Genomic DNA, 21,458 nt, shown 5'->3' on the forward strand with positions numbered 1-21,458 from the left:
TTAATCCTATTAAAATTTAATAATAATAACAATAATAATCATCTATCTAAAAAACTTTTACTAAGGGTACTCTAGACATTTCAGCTTTTTTCCTATGCTATTATAATATCTATTCCATTCAACCAAACACAATAATACTATTACAATTCTATTCCATTTTATTCAACCAAACAATTGAATTACTAATTACAGTTCTATTCTATTATAGTTCTATTCCATTACAGCTCTATTCCATTCTAATGAACCAAATGCATTGTAAGTCCTCGTTACCCTTTTCCTTCTCAGGCTTACTGTTGAAGGAAAACTTTTTGAATGACTACGCTAGAGGACATCTGCTGCTATGAGATATTTGTTTATTTGTATTATGCATGATGATGGGGTGATGTCTGATTGTATTTTGAAAAGAATTTGTACATAAGACTCATGTTGAGGAATTATGATTTAATGAAGTTTCGTTAAAGTTTATGAAATGATTTTAAAGTATTTTATTTTGGGTTGATAAAATATCTTACTGAAATTCTATATGCCATTTGGCTTATACTCTATTTTTTTTGTATTTTATTAAAGGTTTATTTCAAACACTATAGTTTTACATAGTTTATGCTAGAAACAATTTTGAAGATGAATGATTTCTATGTAATGACACGTCTTACTTGGATCTTTATAAGGGATCGGGTTTGGCGTGTTACATGTTTTCACTGATGTGGCAGTGAAAGCGTGTCTTACAATGCATGTTTTACTTTCTCTCCGAAAATAGAATAGATCGGTAAATTTTAAGAAATTCATCCTAGTTTTTTAAATAATTTTTTCAGCATATTTATATAAATTAACCCTAATTGAACTATTAAATTAATAGATAAAAAAATTAGATAACTATACACAAGCACTAAGTTTTTATTTATTCTAACTCATCTCAATTATTAGAATTTCTTGTTCTTATGATTGTTATTATAGACATTGATGTTTTTTTATTCAATGTAGATTGGTATGTTAGATGTGTGTTATTTGTGGTATTATTGTTGAATTAATATCCCTATTTTAATTGAGGATATACAAATATTCAAGTTGTCCAAAAAAGAGTCATTTTCGACCATTTTACAAAATCAATTTAGCTTCTTGTTAAGCAATTGTATGTTATTTGTATCTACACTTATGTTGTTTTCTTTTAAGAGCAAACAAACTTGGGAAATATAAATAGCTTTGGTATTTAGAGTCTAGAAAAACAAATTTCTTTGTTTTCTTAAGCTTTTCCTTCAATTTACCATTGATATTTTGTTTTAGAATTTATTTATTGTTGAATTGTAAACATACTAGAAATAAAATTGGACATGATGGATTTCAAGCAACAGAAGTGGGATTAGATCTTCTTCTATTATTTCTGTGTAATTCTTACTCCAATTCTTTTTTTTTTCTTGAATATTGTTTTTGATAGATAACTTTAGTGAATGTTCTATTGTTATTTTCAAGTAATGAGCTGAATTTCTTATTGGTTAATTACTAGATTAACCAATAGGAACTGGATGCCCAATAGCCAGAGGAATAGTCGTGAAGAAGACAATCATTCTCCTGAGAAAGATTTGTGATTGTATTCGATTCAATTTGCTAGAACTCATCTTTCAAGAGATCATCAAACATGCAAACCAAACCTAGCCCATGCTATATCTTCCTTAATCCAAAATTTTCAAATTTGACCCTTAATCCAAATTTTCCAAGCTTGCGTATCGAAATGGCTTCACCATCAATGCTCGTCATTTCGTTTGCAGCCTTGATCACATCACTTTTTTGCCTCATTAAACTATTAAATTGTAAATCATCATTTCATTTGTATAATCCTTTTCCTTGTAAGACTTTCTTGCATTGTGTTTTCCTATTACAACACTCTTTAGAACCTACCCAGCCTCTAGTCTCCTAATAGGCACGTGCATGGCAATTTCCTTCATCTTACCATTTACAACATGGGTTTTGGAGTTAGGGTTAGCGTAGCCCTTAAAAAGCATCATTGCAGGTGATCGGGTATGAATACATTCACCGCAGATCAGAGATGTTCATGGGTCGAGCCGAACCTAGACAAGATATTAACACACTTTATACTTGCCTAAGCTCAGCCCAACCTAAAATATAGTCTAAAAGTTATAAAATTTTCACTCCACTTTTCAATTTTTTCTTTTTTGGTTATCCAACTATTTTGAATTTTTTGGTGTTTCCATTTTTATGTTAGTCGATTGGTGAACAAAAAAGGCAAAAATAGAATAATTGAATGATCATTTTATAAATTTTCATAGTTGAATGACAAAAAAAGACCATATTTTAGCATTTCATTTAAACTAATGATATAATGGTCTCGAGGCAGGTCATTTTATAACCTACATCTCGATTAGGGGGATTATTTTTACACCCCTACCTCGATAGGTACACGTGGAAACACAAGAGCCAACCGGTGAGACCAACGGACAATCCCTTACCTTATATCGTCCGAATGGTTGCTCAATGCCCAACTACTCGTGTGCTTCGTACCATCCACGAAAGGAACCATCCATCCTTAACTACCCGATTAGACCCTCCGTTAGGCTACTTGGTATTAACGGGTGCGCTCTCCTCAAGAGGAGACCACCCGAGAACCATGACCTACCTATAAATACCCTTGAAACACATAGATGGTGACTCTCCTTCCTTTTCTACAAATCCTAATAGACCTGGTTCTCCCTTCTTCTTTCCATTCTCTAACTTTCCCGGCTCTCTACCCAGCTTGGGTGAATCGACCTTCTTCAAAACCACCCCTTCTTCTCTTTCTTCACCCTCGTTGATATCGTGTATCAACAATATTATATACATCATCAATAATTAAAATAATTTTCCATTTTTCTTTGGTGCCGTTGTAGTTTGAATATTATTCAATTTTGCCTCTTCGAAGAACCATTATTTTTCTTATATATAAATCTATATATCTAACTTATTAATCTAACAATCTCCTATTTTTTAATTGATAATTTTTCTTAGATGTTACTTGATCAAATATGTCTAACTATAGATGTTATTTATAAAACTAAGCTTAAATTTTAATTGATATATAACACTAATATTAATTAAGTGATAATTAAGATGAGTAGAATTCTACTAAAATAATAACTCTATTTTACATTAGTAAAATTAGGACTTTTTATATCAAATGTTTTTTAACTAATAATTTAATTTTAATTTTTATGTTTTTCCTATATTTTATAGTTAGAGTTCTATTCAAGTAATAATTTTGTTTTAAAATTAGCACAATTTTAACTAATAATTGTAAATTAAATTATAATTATTTTTAATTGTATAATTATCACAACTTCTACTTTACTTCAACTTTTTAACTAATAATTCTAAATTAAATATTAAAATTATTTTTAAATGTAAATTTAATAATATGGTGGGAAATAAAAAATATTTTCGTCAGTTCAAAAGTTTTTTTTAAACTCGTGCTTTTATATATATTATTATAAATAATTTATTTAATTTATTTAATAATTCTATAGAAATATAAATAAAATAATCATCATCTTATTATAATGATATAAAATTTAACTTTAAAATATAAATAAATATAATAAATATTTAAAGTGCAATTATAATACAAATAAAAATGTATTCTTTTTTGTTTTAATTTTTCTATATATACATTCATACATGAATTATTTAAAATATAAATATTATAGTAATTTACAATAAAACTCGTTAGTTAATTAATTTGGTGTAATAATTTTAAAAGTATACTATTCATTTGATTGTCATTTTAAATTATATTTTTAATATAAATATATATTATCAAATAAGTATTATAAAGCTTATGATATTGAAATAAATATACATATTTTTAGTTAATAGGTTATATAAAATTTTACAATTGTAATTACAAAATTTACAATTATTTTTATTATTAATTATTTACTTTTATTCTATATATATTTATTATCTTACACTCGTATTATAAATTATTTATTACTACTTCTATGTTTATGTTATTAATGGTTATAAAATGTTGTTGATTACTATTATATCATGCATCAGTTGAAAATTAATCCTAACTTAATATATTAATAAATTTTTTAATCTAAAACATAAAATGCCTTATTTGGTTGTAGTGTAATAACGTGAAGAAAAACATACGTATGTATAACAATAGTTAGACATAAAATAAATGGTGATTAGTACAAATTTAATCTTGAAATTAAAAATATGGTAATAATTCTTATAAAAAATGAGACCTCTTCAAAATAAGTGAAAAATTATCCTTCCCTTTGTTAAAAATAAGTCTTGGGAGTAACTAAATATTACCAATTGCATTAGTTTGTCATTAACCCATATACTAAAACCTGCGTAAAAAAATAGTACTCCTACCAAACATAGATGAATTAACCTATTAATCTATACTGTTATTAAGTAATTGATCGAGTTGATCTCTTATGTTAACTCTTGGCACCAACTCAATTAGGAAAAGACTTAATTTAAAAAAAGACAAATATTACTATGATAGTGTTTTTGTCTTTTATATTTTTATTTCAAATCTATAGAAAACAATTTATATAAAAAATTAAGTATAGAAAAAAATACACCCATACTAGGACTTGAATCTATGACATTAAATCCCAAAAGCATTAATTTTACCATTTCAACAAAATCCTTAGTGATATTTGAAGAAAATTGTCGATAGTTGCAAGAACTGAGTGAGCAATGTTAGGAGTAGTTATAACTGCTAGTGTAACTACGAAAGAAAAACAATAAACACAATGCAATTGTTTATAGAATTTGATTTCCTTGTGTCTGTGGAGCATTGCCCAAAGAGATAACCCATTATCTTTTAACCTCTTACAAACAATTATTTAAGTTGTATTAAGTTTTTAAGGGAAGTCTACCCCTTAAAAATATAGTTTGTAAATCAAGTGCTCACTTGTTTAGTTACAAAATGCACTCGCAATGATGAATTCCTAAACTCTCTGTGTACAAAACCTACACAAATCTTTTGAATATATGAAATTTCAACTTGCTAACATATTAGATTAATTACAATCTCAATCTCCATCAAAGTAGCAAAGAATCAACGTTGAGAATAAAGTTTAGGATAAGTCACGAATCTCCAATAATATTTTCAAGTTATCCAATCAAATCTCCTTAAAACAGGGGATTCACTTGCTTGATTCGATTCGATCCAATCTGAAAATAATTGTTACTCTAAGTGATTGGTTTTCAAATATGCGCCAACACACATCCAAAGTAACATAAAAGGTTTAATTTCCACACCCCAAAAATTTTGATTTGACATTTGACACTATTCTAGGATTGAATATAGCGAATTTTCGAGGAAAAATTGGAAAATGAGTTCAACAAAGAATTTTCATGGAAGTAAAATTGATATTGGATATGGAAATCAATGAAAGAATTCCAAATGTGAAAATGTGGCAAAAAAATTTAAATTGTAAATTCTAAAAAGTTTGAGGACTAAAGTGTAAAATCAACTAAAAAGAAAATGTGAATTATTATTTATTACTTGGCATGAAAATAATTAGGAATATATATTGGTATAATGAAAATCACTTCTGGCCAACTTGGAAAGATTTAATAGTATAAGGATTAAATTACAAATTATTCATTTTTATCGAGCAATGGGTAAAAGTGTTATTTTAATCGCCAAATGATCTTTATTCAACAAAATGAGAATTATAGAATTAGGATTGGTTAGTAACTATTGATTGTGAGAAAATTGTGGTTAGAGGCATAAAAGGTCAAATGATAAATTTACTCGTAAAGGTATTTTAGTTTTTTTTTTTTAATTTTATGATGGAAATATTGTATGAACGATACATTTATACATGAAATTCACTTGGACAGTCATGTGTTGGAACACCCCCCACATTTCTAACTAGTTTCCCCAAAGATAATTGCAAAAAACCCCCTAAAAGCCATTCAACAGCAAAAGCTATACTTACATTGTTGCCAGTCGTTCAATAGACGGAGCTTCACCGTTCAATAGCAAGAGCTTCACGGCTTCATTGTTATTCAACAGTAAGAGCATCATCACCGTTCAGCAGCAAGTTCTTATCCTTGCTCATTACAAGGAAACAAGAGAAAAAAAATTGGATAAGTTAATAAAAAAACCGACCAAATTAATATTGTTTCAATATGATCCATTTTATCAACGAAAGTCGATTGAATCAGTTTTAATATATTTAAATAAATTAAATTGATTGTAAAAAAAAAAAGATGGAATTTACGGACCGAATTGCTCACCTGTAATCCAATACATGAATACCTTCAACTTCAAGAAGAGCCATTCTTTGTTAGATCATTGACCAAGATTAGACCAGGTAAAGGTTAAACTATGGCCCAGCACTAAATATGAATCTTATTCTCATGTTAGATTATCCACAAATTTGCAGGGTCACTCTCAAACTTTAATATCTATCTATCTTAACTTGTTATTCTCTCTAATACTAAACCAAAACAAAGAATTACAAAATGGTCCCATAAAGCCATAAACCAAACCCAAACGGCCAAACCTTTGCAAACTCCAATCTTTCTATCTCAACAGCCTCTCCTGTCCCTAGTATAAGCTCCCATAAACCACTGCCAGTGACTGCCTTCTCAAAACCCTTAAGTCATGGCCTGCCACCACCACCACCATACCTCCACCACCTGCTTTTGCAGCCAGTTCTTCCTACCAGCACCAGCTTCATCTCCATATCCCCAACAGTCTGACCATCTTCTACAAGCCCTTGCCTCTCTCCTTCAACCCCAACAAAATAATGATCTAAATCAAACCCATCTTCTAAAATCATTCCAAGATCAAAACTTTGCTACTAAAAACCATCACTTTCATCAAAAAGAGCAAGAACAACCCGACTTTCTCATCTCTTCACTTGTGAGCCGTGTCAATACTCTTGAATCATCACTCCATAGCTTTTCCAAAGCCTCAAGTTTTTCTTCTTACCCTTCAGTTTTCACTTAAAGATTCAGCTGCTCGTGTAATCCAAACCCATTTCAGAGCTTTCTTAATTCATAGATCAAGAACACTTAGACAGTGTTATGGGAGGGAAATGTTTCTGTTAATTTCTGTTTTCTTTTATCATTAGTGGCCGTTGGTGCTGCGCACCGTTTTGGTTAGTAACACATTAAGTGAAACGGTGCGGATTACTCCTACTGACGGTTGGCTAGGAACGCTCCCCTCCCCCCCCCCCCCCACCAACTCCCAAATCAGCTCCTAAAAACAAAAAATCCCGACGTGCCGCTCACCACCTCCACCGGTCCAGCGCCGCTACCCGTCAATAGCCTTCTCCACTCTGGCGGCCACTCCGCCCTGCTTCCTCTGTCGCCGGCGCCCATCACCGTTGCGTTGTCCCACCCGTTCTTCCATCAAAACACTGTCGTCGTTCCAGTCAAGCTGCTGCTTCTTCTGTTGCCATCGTTCACCACTACCGTCGCCTTCTTCGCTCCAGCCTTCATCCGTCTCCGTCACGCTGTGCCGCCAGTCAATCTCATCCAATTCCAGGTATCTCCATGGCTTCTATGGACAGTTGGTTTTTTTCTATGGACAGCTGCAATTTCTTGATTTTGTTGATGACAAATTAATTTTTGTCTTCATTAAAGTTGCAATTTTTTTAATACATATTACATTTTTGTCTCCACGCCACTCCACCAATTTCTAAATCCCTAACAGTAACAAAGAAAATGCCATCAATTTCTCCACCAGCCGCCACCATCATCGTTTCATAGGCAGTTAGGCACCCTATTTTTTGCAGCTCACCCTTCAATAGAAAAACTAAAAAAGGCCCATAACCTGGAATAAACCGCTCGAAGAAATGCAGTAAAATGCAATGCAGTGAAATGGTTATTGAAGAAATTTTTATTTGTTTTAGACAACGTTAATCAGCTCAATTTTACTTCTGTTTCTTTAGGGAAGTTACGTAACCATTTCAATTTAAAAAAGATTGCTAGTGGTTTTCTTACAGATCAAATATTATTTATTGTCAACTTGAAGTATTTAATGCCTAGCTTGGCTTATTACGTGTCTAGATTGGTTCATGATTGCTGCGGGGAATATTTATTGATTTTATAGGTTTGCAATATTGGAATTTTGATTAAAAATGGTGCTCATTGCCCCCCCCCCCTTTGTTTCTCCTTTCTAGGCGTCCTTCTGTATGTCAAAACCCAGTTAGTTTGTCTCTTTCTTTTACATTTCCCCTTTCTTAATGTAGCCTTTCTAATGGCAAAAAGGGTTTTCATGGATTTTTTGGTGGATAACTGCTTAGGCACCCTCAATGGTGCTTACGCAAAAGTCAGAATCTCCCTCTACTCCCTAATCAAGAACTTCATTGTAGTTGTTTAAAGATTGGTAATTGAATTATTTTTGTTTGTTTACTTTTATGCATGGATGTAGGAGTTTTAGTTAATACTTTACAGCCTCTTGTAGCTTGCGGGCTTCATTTTATAGATTAATCATAAAGCTTTCTTTTATTTACTTCTTGATAAATGTTGTCTTGTTTGCCTATTATAAAGGAGGCATCATATGTTTTTCTTGTTCTTATGGCTTTCAGGTTACTTGGTTATGAAGGGGTAGAAGTCATAAATCCTGAGGGAGGCAAAGAAGATGCTGAGGCGGAAGCTCAGAAAGGAAGATGGAAGCAGGAGGTATACACCTTTGTAACCATGCTGTTTAGATGTCTGTTGAACAGATGCTCTTCTTCTTGTGTTGCTCCCTATGTCTGAGAAATTTTAACAATGGTTGAATCAATATTTGTTTTATTTTCAGTATTAACCTGAGTTTCATTTGAAAATTAACATTTGAAGATGGAAAGAACTAATTGTTTTCTACTGCAACTTTTTCTCTTCTTTTTGGCTTTGAAATGAATAAAGACACGCATTCTGTAAGCACTTTATTTTTTATAATAAAGACACGTGTAGCGACGTGAGAATTTTGCTTTTCGGTCGCTAATTGAGGTGACTAATTGAAAATTTAAAAAATCGACTTTCGGTTTTATTAAAAAGGGAGTCGTCACCGATCTTTTTTCTAGGTGTGATCGGACACCTAATAAATCATCTTTTTTTAAAAAGAAAATTGATTCTTGAACAAAAATGAAGGCCGAGTTTAGGTTTACATTAAAAGCCAGAGGAAAAATAAGGTTCGGGAGTCAGTTACGCGCGAGAAAGGTATTAGCACCCTCGCGACGCCCAAAATTGGTATCTTGTTAAACATGTGTTGTCTTAGTTTTCAAAAAATACGAATTCAATTTGACATTTAACCATGATTCGATTGAAAAGACGAGAATTTTTAAATTTTGATTCGTTAGAAGGGCGTTCCGTTTTTAACACGAGCCAATATGATTCACCCAACATAGCGATGAAATCAACGACTTAGTGTTAAACCGATACGTTGCCTCATGTATTGAAATTAATTAAAAAACCAGAATAAGATTTTCGAAATAATGCAAAGCAAATTGATATGAATAAAAATAAATAAAAGACAGAGCTAAAAATATATTGAATCAAATATAAGTGTGACAATAATATTGAAAACAATAAAGATATATGCGATATTAAACGTAATACTAGAATTAAACATGAAACGGAAACAATGAGTGTATTTAGAGTATGTACGTAAAATATATATATATATATGAATAGTAATAGTGTTAGAAATATACTATATATAGTGTTTGAAGTATATACCTAAGATAGTAAAAATATAACTAGTAATGTTAAAATATATACATAATATATACATATATATATAATAAATATAAAAAAATGTATGTACATGACATATATGAAAAATATATACATAATAATATTAAAATAAAATAATAAGTGATAATAGTGAAAATAATAGGTATAATAATAAATATAATGATATACGAAAATAATACTATATATAAAATATGTATACAAGAATAATAAAATATATATACTAATATTAATAATAAATATAGTAGGAATAAAATAAATGTAATGATAATATATACAAAATATGGTATTAAAAATATACATATACATATAATAATGTTTAAGAATATATACATAAGATGAAATGGAAATATGTACATGGAATAGTATATAAAAAATATAACTAATAATATTGAAAATGTATACATAATATATATAAAACATATACGATATATACATATACATTAGAAATGATAGCAATATAAAAGGAACTTATTAATACGCTACATAGATACGTACGTATATGGATATAAATAATAAGGATATTAGAAATACTTAATATATAATATTAGAAATATATACATAACATAAATATATATATATAATGTAGTATTAAAATATATACATAATATATAAGTATTAAAAATAATAACAATATAAAAAAATAACTATTGATAATACTTCACAAATATATATATACTAAAAATATACATAACAATAATATATATATATGTATATATTAGTAAGTCGTGACGTATAAAAAGCTAAACACTATATAGAAATGCATAAAAAAAATAGTGATAATGATAAAACATGGAAGTTAATATAATATATATATATTTAAAAAATTGAAGATAATAATTTATTACTATATAACAAGCGTATATATATATGGGTATTAATCAAAATAAATACTAAGACTAATAATAGTAATAACATTAATTATAGATACAATAAGAATAATAATACTAAATAATTAACTTAAACAGTAAAATAACTAAAAAAATTAAATTGAAGTAAAAGTAAAATATTTGGGGCGAATTTAAAAAAAACAAAGAGAAAATGACCAAATTGCAACATGCGCATAATATAGAGGTACTCAGAGCGCAATATTCCCCATCTTAAAATACAGCGCTTGGCCAAGGACTAAATTGAGCGCGACAAATTCTAGGGCCGAATTAAAAGCAAAAATAACTTGATTGTACATGCATGAAAAAGCAGAAGGGCTAAATGCGCAAATAGCCCTTCCGTTTAAAAAACACGCGGATCCTAATTGGAGCGGGTCGGGTCGATCCGACCCAGGGCCAAAATGGCGCCGTTTTATTTTAAATGGGGGGGGACCAAAACGCACCGTTTTGGTCCCTATAAAAGACAATTTTTTAAAAAAAAAATCATTTGAAATGGGGAAAAGAGAAAAAAAAAGGGAGAGAAAATGGAGAGGGGGAGGGAAGAGATTTCCGGCCATGGGCCGGTCACCGGCCCGATCGTCGGACCGTCGCCGGCGCCGGCGCCGGCCACCGTGTAAACTTTATATATATATTTTTTATTTTTTTGCTTAATAATATAATATATATGTATATAGATATATGTTAGAATATAGAAGAAAGAAGAAAAAGAAAAAGAAAAGAAAAAAACAGATTCGGTAAAAGAAAAAATAAATTTTAATCACCTTTTTAATTTCGATCTTGATTCGAACGATCTATGATACTGATCTACTGTTTTTTTTCTTCTTAAAACTAATGTATGTATTATATTTTGCTTGAACTGTCGAAGAAACGAAAAAAATTTAGACTAGGCTTTTTATAGCCATACAATTTTATTTTCTATTAGTTTCTATCTCTTCCTTTTAATTCCTTACAGGTGCAGAGGGCGGTGGAGGTGACTATGGGGGCTGTTGGGCTAGGTTTAGTGGGCTTTTGAATTGGGTCTAGTATTTGGGTTTTGTAATGTAAATGGGTCATGGGTATTGGGTAGGTGGGCTTATATTGTAAATGTAACTGGGCTAAAATTGGCCTATAACAGCTGCCCCTCTTTGCTCATTGTCGTGTAACGGGAATAGAGCAAAGAAATAAAAAAAAGGCCAATTTTGTCCGGTCTTGCCAAGTATTGATTTCTTTGGTGCTCTTCTTATTCAGATAGTCTCTTTCCAGTCCAACGCATCTTGTAGCTTTGGTTCAATCTACTGCATCTTCTGATATACACCTTGTAGCTTCAATCTACCCCAATGTAGCTTCAAGGATATGAAATTTGTGGCTTCAATCTGTTTCACTGTAACTTCAGAAAGATAAGATCTATAGCTTCAATCTGTTCTTCCATCGCTTCAGTGAGATAAGGTTTGTGGTCTTTTCTTCTTCGGCTTCAGAAAGGTAAGATCTGATATCCTCGATCAACTCTACTACAACTTCAGGGAGACAAAATCTGGTGTCTTCAATCAGCTCCAATCTTTATTCTTTACTCGGCATGTGATCCTGAGCTCAACTCATTTCTCGCAATATAAATTGACTCTTTAAAACTAGACATTAAAAACAAAAATTGAGAATAGCTCAGCACGTGAGCTAAGGCTCAACTCACCTATCGCAATATGAGTTGATTTTTGAAAACAGAATTCAAAAAACAGATTTTGAAAATATCTCGACACGTAACCCGAGGCTCAACTCACCTCTCACAATATAAGTTAATTTTTGAAAAATGTAAATTGAAAAAAATAGAAATTGAAAACACCTCAACGTGTCCTGAGGCTCAACTCACCTCTCGCAATATGTGTTGATTTTTTTGAAAAGCAGAAGCAAAAATTGAAAATAACTCAGCGTGCCCTGAGGCTTAACTCACATCTCACAATATGAGTTGATTTTTGACAAACAGAAATTGAAATTACCTCAGCGTGTCCTGAGGCTCAATTCACCTCTCGCAATATAAGTTGATTTTTTTTAAACATAAATTAAAAAACAAAAATTGAACATACCTCAGCGTGCCCCGAGGCTCAACTCACCTCTCACAATATGAGTCGATTTTTGAAAAACAGAAATTGAAAATACCTCAGCGTGTCCTGAGGCTCAACTCACATCTCGCAATATGAGTTGATTTTTAAAAACAGAAATAAAAATATCAGAATAACAAATCATCTGGTGGAACTCAAGGGTCTTTTCCTTGATCCAGTATAACTATCATTCAAAATTTCTTGCTCTACTGGAGTACTTGTATATGTCATGCATGAATAAAAATACCCGTGCACGGTGGCCGAAAAAGTAAACATTATATATATATATTTTTTATTTTTGCTTAATAATATAATATATATGTATATAGATATATGTTAGAATATAGAAGAAAGAAGAAAAACAAAAACAAAAAAAAAACAGATTCGGTAAAAGAAAAAATAAATTTTAATCACCTTTTTGATTTCGATCTTGATTCGAACGATCTATGATACTGATCTATTTTTTTTTTCTTAAAACTAATGTATGTATTATATTTTGCTTGAACTGCCGAAGAAACGAAAAAATTTTAGACTTGGCTTTTTATAGCCATACAATTTTATTTTCTATTAGTTTCTGTCTCTTCCTTTTAATTCCTTGCAGGTGCAGAGGGCGGTGGAAGTGACTATGAGGCAAGTGGTGCCAGGGAATGGTGGCGTGCTGCAAGGGCTGGTGTCAGAAGGCATAGAGTTGGTGGTGCGGCGCTAACGAGCTAGGGGCTAGGGTTTGTGATGGCTGTTGGGCTAGGTTTAATGGGCTTTTGAATTGGATCTAGTATTTGGGTTTCGTAATATAAATGGGTCATGGGTATTGAGTAGGTAGGCTTATATTGTAAATATAACTGGGCTAAAATTGGCTTATAAGAAGACGGATTTTGTAAGCACTTTAATTTTTATAGGTTCATATTTTAACTACTTTCTATTATTATTATTTTTAGGAACGAGAGAGCTACTGGAAGATGATGGTCAAATATATAGGTTCAGATGTTACATCAATGGTGACACTTCCTGTCATCATATTTGAGCCAATGACTGCTTCAGAAAATGGCAGAGGTTTGTTTTACTTGGCAGAGATCTGTTACTTTATTTCATCTTTGTTCTTTTCCAGTATGTGGATGTGCTATGCCTATTGCAGTTGATGGAATACTCCTACTTGTTGGACCTAGCAGACAAATGCGAGGATCCCTACCTCCGACTGGTGTGCATGTGAGTATGCTTTTTTCGTATTTTATTTGATTTAATGAAGCAAGTGCAAATTTGATGATTTTGACCCTATTCTGTGTAATATGCCTACCAACGGACATGGAAGCCTTTTTAACCCTATTCTTGGGGAGACATAGGAGATGGTTAAACATGGAGGGATTACATTCATCTCTGAGCTGGTGACTTTCAAGTTATTTGATGATTTTGAGCATGGTTTCTTTCATTCTTGTATGTCTGTGCACGCAACTTATTGTCTAGTGATTTCTAGGACTCCTCTCCACTGTTTTTTGTGTTCTAAAAGCAATTCTGGGATCTTTCATGCTTGGTCTTATTAATTTAAGCTTCATGAAAAGCATGTTCTAATAACTTCCTTTATCTGTTATTTTCTTTATCTTTTACTTTTTTAATCATTTCAGGTCAGTCATCATCCTCCATTGAGTGCTGGGCTTGCTGAAAATGAACATTTTACATATGACATCACATCAAAGTTAAAGACTAAATTTTTGGGGAATTCTCTTGAAGTTTACCCTGTTGGAAGTTAGTACTTGTGTTATTTTTCTGTATATATTTTTGGGGTGGAATTCTCTTGAAGTTCATCCTGTTGGAAGGTAGTTCTCAAGTTCTTTTCTGAACGCTATTTTTTCCCCCTTCGTCTTCATGGTATAGTTATGGTTAATAAATGTTCAAAGGTAATAGTCATGTAAAATTTTCTTTTCAGAACATGTGTTACTCTTAAAAGGGATGGTGTGGTTTTAGATTTGGTGCCTCCTCCCACCAAGGTTAACAATCTAATCTTTGGACGAACTCGGGTTGATTCACCAAGAGAGATGATCATGACAAATTTGACTATTGGGGACAAAGTTGTGCTATATTTTCAACCATGTGGCTGGTTTGGGTATCAACCGTGCTTCACTCATACATATTACTTTTTAAGCATTTTGTTTATTTGTCATTCATATACAGTTTACCTTCATATTGATATTTTAAGGTAATAGCAGTACTACAACTGGAATTCTTTAACCCAAATGGTCTGAGATAAAATTTGATTTTATGATTTAACTTGAATCAGAGTTTTGTTCCCATTTTGTCATCCATGCTTGTTCTCTCTGTCTCTGAGGCTTCTGTGTGTGCAGAAGTTTACTTTAAACTAATTTAGTGGAGCTACTCATACCAATCAGATACATGTTTTCTGTACTTTGATCAGTCCCGTTCTACCTAAAGTTTGTTTCCATGACTCTCTTTATGTTCCTAATATGCTTACTTTTACACTAGGTGCTACCTGCTAGTGCTTGCTGACAAATTACTGACTGATTTATGAGATTATCTGATTCCAGATCTGGTCGCTATGAAGTGGATGGTTATGTTTATGATGCTGCTGAGGAACCTAACTATTGATGACAGGGAAGTGGAATGAGTCAACGAGCTATCAGCCATGTGACACAGAAGGGGAACCTCATCAAGGCACAGAATTGAAAGAGGTTCTTTCTTAGAGCATTTTCCCGTCATACAATAGTAACCAACTGCTTTATTTAACCTATTCTTTATAATGTGGAATAGATGCCTTTTCCCTGACAGGCCTACTTGAAATATTTCATTTTACATTTCATGCTCAGTGCTTGGTTGGCTGTCATTTTTTTTCTTTTGAGAATAGTTGGCTATCATTTTATTTGTTAAAACCTTTGAGTCTTCATGTTTTACCTAAATGTTGGAAATATAATTTTATGGATCTATCTTATGATTTTAGCTTATAGTTTCGCTCACAAATGAGCTTGTGACTAATAAACTTAATCCTCTTTATGAATACTGTATTATTTTTATATGCAGGTTTGGCACGTTGCTGTTACTCCAGAAAATGACAAATTTCAATACACATATTTTGCACATAAAATAAACAGCTTTGACACTGCTCCTAAGAATTTGTTAGCATCAGACTCCCATCTGCGACCTGATCGATTTGCAGTTGAGAGGGGTGATTTATCTAAGGCTGGAGCTGAGAAGAGCAGGTCTCTCTCTCTCACACACGCATAACAAAGACACTTGAAAATTTTTTATGCCTCCAAAAAGTCCAAATGAAATTGTCAACTACTGAAATGTAATTGAGGGATCTATATAGTAATCAGTTCCCGTCTTTCTCAATGAATGCCAGAAACTAGACCTTAATTTCTAACCTTGTAATTGAGGGATCTATACAAACCCGACACACCATGGTAATGCATCAACACTAGCAGTGGCAGGTATACACTTGATGTCAATCCCTTGATCAGTAGATGCATTAACTGCCTTAATGATTGTAGTTTTGAGAACTTGTATTATAAGGTCTCCATTTTGATTAACATTATAAATTTTCGAAGAACAAGGAAAAATAGTGTGTGCTCTTCCGTAGGAAAGTGCACCTTGATCACTAAGAAAAGAAAATAGGGGATTCAATGAATGAATTTAAGCCTAATTCTTTGATTTTCCGTTTGGCGCCTTCTCTTATGCTTGTACAGTTAATTATAAAAAAATGATAAAGATCAAGGAGCTACATATTTGGAATGTATACTTGCCTCTCATGGTTTCAGAATACAAATTTTTCCTTACAATGTCTAGATATTTAAGTTGTCTTTGGCTCATTTTTTCCAGTTTGGAAGAGATGCAGAGAGCGGAAAAGAGGACAAGAAAGGCCAGTGGCCATCAGTTTACCCCTAGATGGTTTGATTTGATAGATGGAGTCACAGTAACACCTTGGGGTGACTTAGAAATCTATAGCTACAACGGTAAATACCCCGAGCATTGGGCCACTGTAGATAGCTCAGACAGCAATGGCGAGTTGGACATTATGTCAATTGAGTTTAACCCATGGCAGTATGGTAATTTATCTAACAAATAGATATGGGTTATTTAATGTATACCGTTTGGAGTTCGCGGTTGATCAAACCTTTTGGTGTGATATGTGTCAGCATGTCTGTGTTGTACCCTTATTCCATAATCCTGTCTTAATCATCCCTGTAGAAGTCTGAACTGTTTGAGAAATCTTTTTCACCACTTTTCTTCTCCCAAATTTGTCAAAGAAACCTTCTTTCATGGCCTTATGGTCTGAAAGCTCATGAGTAGCATCAAAAAGATGGATGAAAAGTATATGCTCATGATAAGGTCTCAAGCTGATTTCCATTTCTGTATATATTTATTTACCGTAAAAAAAAAAAGTTGTTCCATGGGAAATATCTGCTTAATATATTATACTATCATGTGATATTTTTGCTACCAGATGCATTGTGGAGTATTTACAGTTCCTGGTAGCTGATATTGTGTTTTCTTTAGTGATAAATGCTATCAGCAACTTATGTCAACTCTAGACATTTGATAATTGTTTTTGATAATGCACATGCATAGACATGCCCATGCGAGGTTTGATTCTGAATTCATAAGTTAGCTGTGATTGTGAAGTGCTGTATCAGTTAATATCATTACAGTACTTCATACTATCCTTGGTCTAATCAACGTGCATAACTTGCATGTTTAGCAGATGTGACGACCCGCACTTGCTGGTGTTATTTTGTTTATAAATATATTATGTATTAAACATGTCGTGTTAATTGTTCATTAATCGTGTCGTAATTTTTGTTGCGTCTAGAATGATGTCTTTTTGCTTGAATACCTTTAATAACTCCAACACCACGTCCAAAAACACATTTCAATAAAACAAAAATGTTTCATGTAGTTTTCAGTGTCCCGTAGCAATATTTTCTGACTGCTAGCGTCCTGCAGCTTATATGGTTGAAGGCCAAGTTTTTGCGTCTTTTAATGGTAAAGTGGGGGGCATTATGTCCCCAAAACTTGGGTGGCATAAATGGTCCATATTATTTAGTATCCATTATAAGTAAGGGCTAAGAATGCATCGTACTAGGAAAACATTTTCATTTTCACTTGGGACAGGGTGTAGGAAAATAGACATCACAATCGAGTGAGTCGGGTTGTTTCAATTTGAGTTTTAAAATTTAAGTTATTTTGAATTTCTTATAGAAATTATTTTGAGTTGGAGCCATTTCAAATTTATATTTGAGATATCAAATAACAAAAAAGTATGCATGATCTCATGCACATAAAAAATTGGGTACTTTAGGTGATTAATGCTATGAATGTTTTAAATTCTGTGAATCTTAGAAACATTTTTTTTTGAAGGATCGATCTTTCTTCTTTAGAATTTTTGAGATTTGCTCTCCGAACTTTTTCGAAGAAATCAATTACGGTATTAAAGCTTTTTTGCATCCAATTGAGCCCCTAAACTAATAAATATTAGTCAAATAGTTTTTTTGGTCGAAGTTGACCATTATAGCGCCAATGTGGCACTCCATGTCAGCAACAGTTGATCTGGTATATTTTTTAAAAAATAAAAAAATTAAAAAGAATATTTATTTTTTACTGTAATGAATTTGGACATATTATTGTCAAGATTCATTTGTTTAAAAGCTTAATTTTTTAAAAATTAATTTTGAATTTTTTATAAATTTTTAAAATATTATTAAAATTTATAAAAAATATTAAATAAATTTCAAAAAATTCAAAAAAATTAATAATTAATAATTCATTTAAAAGTTAAGTCTAGAATGAATCTAGAAAATAGAGTTAAATCTGGACAAAATGTTGTCCAGATTCATTGAAGACAGTTTATCTTCTAAATTATATAAAGTTTAAAAAATATTGAAAATTAATTTTTTTTAAAAATTAATATGTGTATCAATGTTTTAATGCTATTGGTTCCGTTTAGGATGTATACAAAATAAAAAAAATATTTTATAAAATGAATAAAATAAAAATAATTTTATTTTTATTAATCGTATGTGTAAAGATTTTAAAAAAGTGTATCAATTTTAAATAATTGGATATATTCGTATATGTAAAAAAATTTACACGTGCAATCAATAAAATTTAAATTATTTAAATTGATTTATTTTATAAAATATTTTTATTTATATATCCTAAAATGTATCAATAGAATTAAAACATTGGTACATGTACCTATTTTTAAAAGAAAATTAATTTTAAATATTTTTTAAAATTTTATATAATGTAGAAAAATTCTTGAATGAATTTAGATTTTAACTTTTAAATTGTTTTTATTAATTTTTATTTTTATGTTGAAATTTATTTAATATTTTTATACATTTTAATAATTTTTTATAAATTTAAAATCAATTTTTTTTAAAAAAATTAAACTTTGAAAGGAAAGAACTTGGACAAACCATATGTTTAGGTTTATATTAGTAAAAAATTTAAAAAAATCTTTTTAATTTTTTATACTTTAAAAAATTTTGAATTTTCTACTTTTTGCTGGTGTGGCATTGTGATGCCAACATTTGTTGTTGACATGGAGCGACATGTCAGCATTATTAAACGTTAGCGATGTAACAATTAATATTTGTCAAAGAATCTATTTAGTTCATTTTATTAGTTCAGTGATTTAACTGTGTGCAAAAAAATATATATATATTGAGACTTAATTTATTTTTTCGAAAAAATTAGAAGAGTATAAATTTTCTTTTTATCATAAACATCAAGAAATAGAAAAATAAAAAACATATAATATTAATATATTCGTTCAATTAATCCAATGAAGGGGACAAAAAATTACATTGATATCAAGTTTTCCATTTAATTATCAGTTTAATCCTTGTATTTTTAGAAATTTTGAGATTTAATTTCTATACGTAAAATTACAATTTTAATTTTTTATTTAATTTAAAAATCTTAGTCTAGTTCAATTATTATTGTCATTGACAGTTTTTATCGAAATTTATCAATTAATCATATTTATTTTCTGTCAATTATATGTCATATTATATGAAAATAGCTTAATCAACTTATCAAATTAACAAAATTTAACGAAAAACTTTGTATAATTTTAATAATTGAATTAAAAAAATAAGAGACTTAATTCTTAACTTGTTAAATATAGAAATCATATATAAAATTTTATCAATTTAACAATATATTTTAAACTCTTCATTCAAATAATATAAATATATAAAACAGTGGGGGTAGGATGCGAATCATTAAGCTTTTTGTTAATGCTATTAATGTAAGGCAGTAATGTATTGATAATAATTTAAGTAACGTTGACTCTCTTTTCCACAAAAGGAACAAACTTCATTAATTAAACACTAGTATAGAGTCCCACCTACACATCATCTACAAAAGGACACGTAAAGCAAATCATAAACATGAAGTTCATCAAAAGGAACAAACGATTGGAAATTACTACCCTAGTGGGCTAGAATTTATTATAGGTTGAAGATATGTTTAAAAAGTAGTGATTTGGATAAAAATATTAATCTAAAAAATAAGGTTAGATAATAAAAAAATACTCATTTTCTAAATGGGTCGAGTTTCGAGTATGATTTTTTAGTCTGGCTCAAATCAATTGTTTTGTTGTTGCTTTATTGTTATATTACTACTATTTTGTTATTATTAATTGGATATTGTATAACTCTTATTTTATTGTTATTTTTACTACTAGTTTAAAGGTATTTATTTGCTAAGTTATAACTATTTCAGTATTATTTAAGTATAAAGTTTTTAAATATATTTTTATTAATTTTAATATTTTTAGTGTATTTGATGTATTATATTTTTTATTTTTTTATATAAAAAATAATCTAAAAAAATAATATAGACAAGCTCAGATATAGCATTTTTAATATGGACCAAGCTTAGGTAGAATTTGATGGCCATTTTTCGAACTAGCTAGGGCAGGTTCGAGTTTAGAAATAATTTAACCAACGGATAAACATTTTACACTTATCAATCAAAAGAGATAACATAAGATTTTAATTAATAAAATTCTACATAAAATAAAGTACAATAATAACAACTACTTTAATCTCGACATATGAAATATTGTGATGGCGTACAAATGAAATATCGTCACGAAATACTTAAAGTTCAGACTCAAAAGAAATATATACATGAAAATATAAAAGATTTATATAAAAATATATTCATATTTGATATATATATATAATTACAAGTGTAATTATAATCATAATTATAAATAATATATCCAAATAATTAAAATTAACATTATAAAGCACAATTATCAATACGATTAAATTATAATAAAAATATATTTAAACTTAAAAGTAGAATGAAAGTGAACAGTTCCTTTTTTTTTTTGTCTGTTTCAATTTTAGTTTTGTTAGAAAGTGGACGTTGATGGAACAGAAAATTGTGCAAAGAAAAATCACCATTTGTTGTTTTTACGCAAAGAAACCTCACCACACCAATCTCTTAATTAATTTTTTAGTCATTTTTAATAGTTATCTTCAATAAATGAACAACTATTTTTAATTTTCTTTTCTTAATTAAACAATCCCTCGCCATTCTCTTCCATAATTTTTTATTACTAAATAATAGATTATATAAAACTGTAATTTCACGTCATCCCTATTCCTTTTTAATAGGATAATGACAATTTGAATTTTTTCAAAAGGAAAAAACTGTAAATAAAAAGTAAAAATCTGATTTGTCATTCTCCTATTGGAAAGGGATAGCGATGACATGGAATAACAATTTCATATAATTCATTTTCTTTATTACTATAAACGCATTATAT

At 30.2% G+C, this 21,458-nt stretch overlaps 1 protein-coding gene and 1 long non-coding RNA gene across 2 annotated transcripts; both read left to right on the forward strand.

The window, feature by feature from the left end:
- The first annotated feature begins 6,283 nt into the window (after positions 1–6,283).
- On the forward strand, positions 6,284–8,841 carry LOC121224497 (uncharacterized). The gene is made up of 2 exons (XR_005922095.1): positions 6,284–7,519; positions 8,565–8,841. It is a non-coding gene; the product is annotated as an uncharacterized lncRNA (long non-coding RNA).
- A 2,281-nt stretch (positions 8,842–11,122) lies between these two features.
- Positions 11,123–17,068, forward strand: LOC107885988 (oxysterol-binding protein-related protein 3C). Its single transcript, XM_041094113.1, is given in 11 exon segments — positions 11,123–11,161; positions 11,551–11,593; positions 13,269–13,354; positions 13,603–13,717; positions 13,773–13,870; positions 14,360–14,475; positions 14,586–14,762; positions 15,202–15,251; positions 15,254–15,345; positions 15,692–15,870; positions 16,490–17,068. Coding segments are annotated over 11 exon segments (1,242 nt in total). The 3' UTR covers positions 16,737–17,068.
- Positions 17,069–21,458: the final 4,390 nt, after the last annotated feature.

The sequence above is a fragment of the Gossypium hirsutum genome, chromosome A03 (assembly GCF_007990345.1).
Source record: "Gossypium hirsutum isolate 1008001.06 chromosome A03, Gossypium_hirsutum_v2.1, whole genome shotgun sequence".
Lineage (NCBI taxonomy): Eukaryota > Viridiplantae > Streptophyta > Magnoliopsida > Malvales > Malvaceae > Gossypium > Gossypium hirsutum.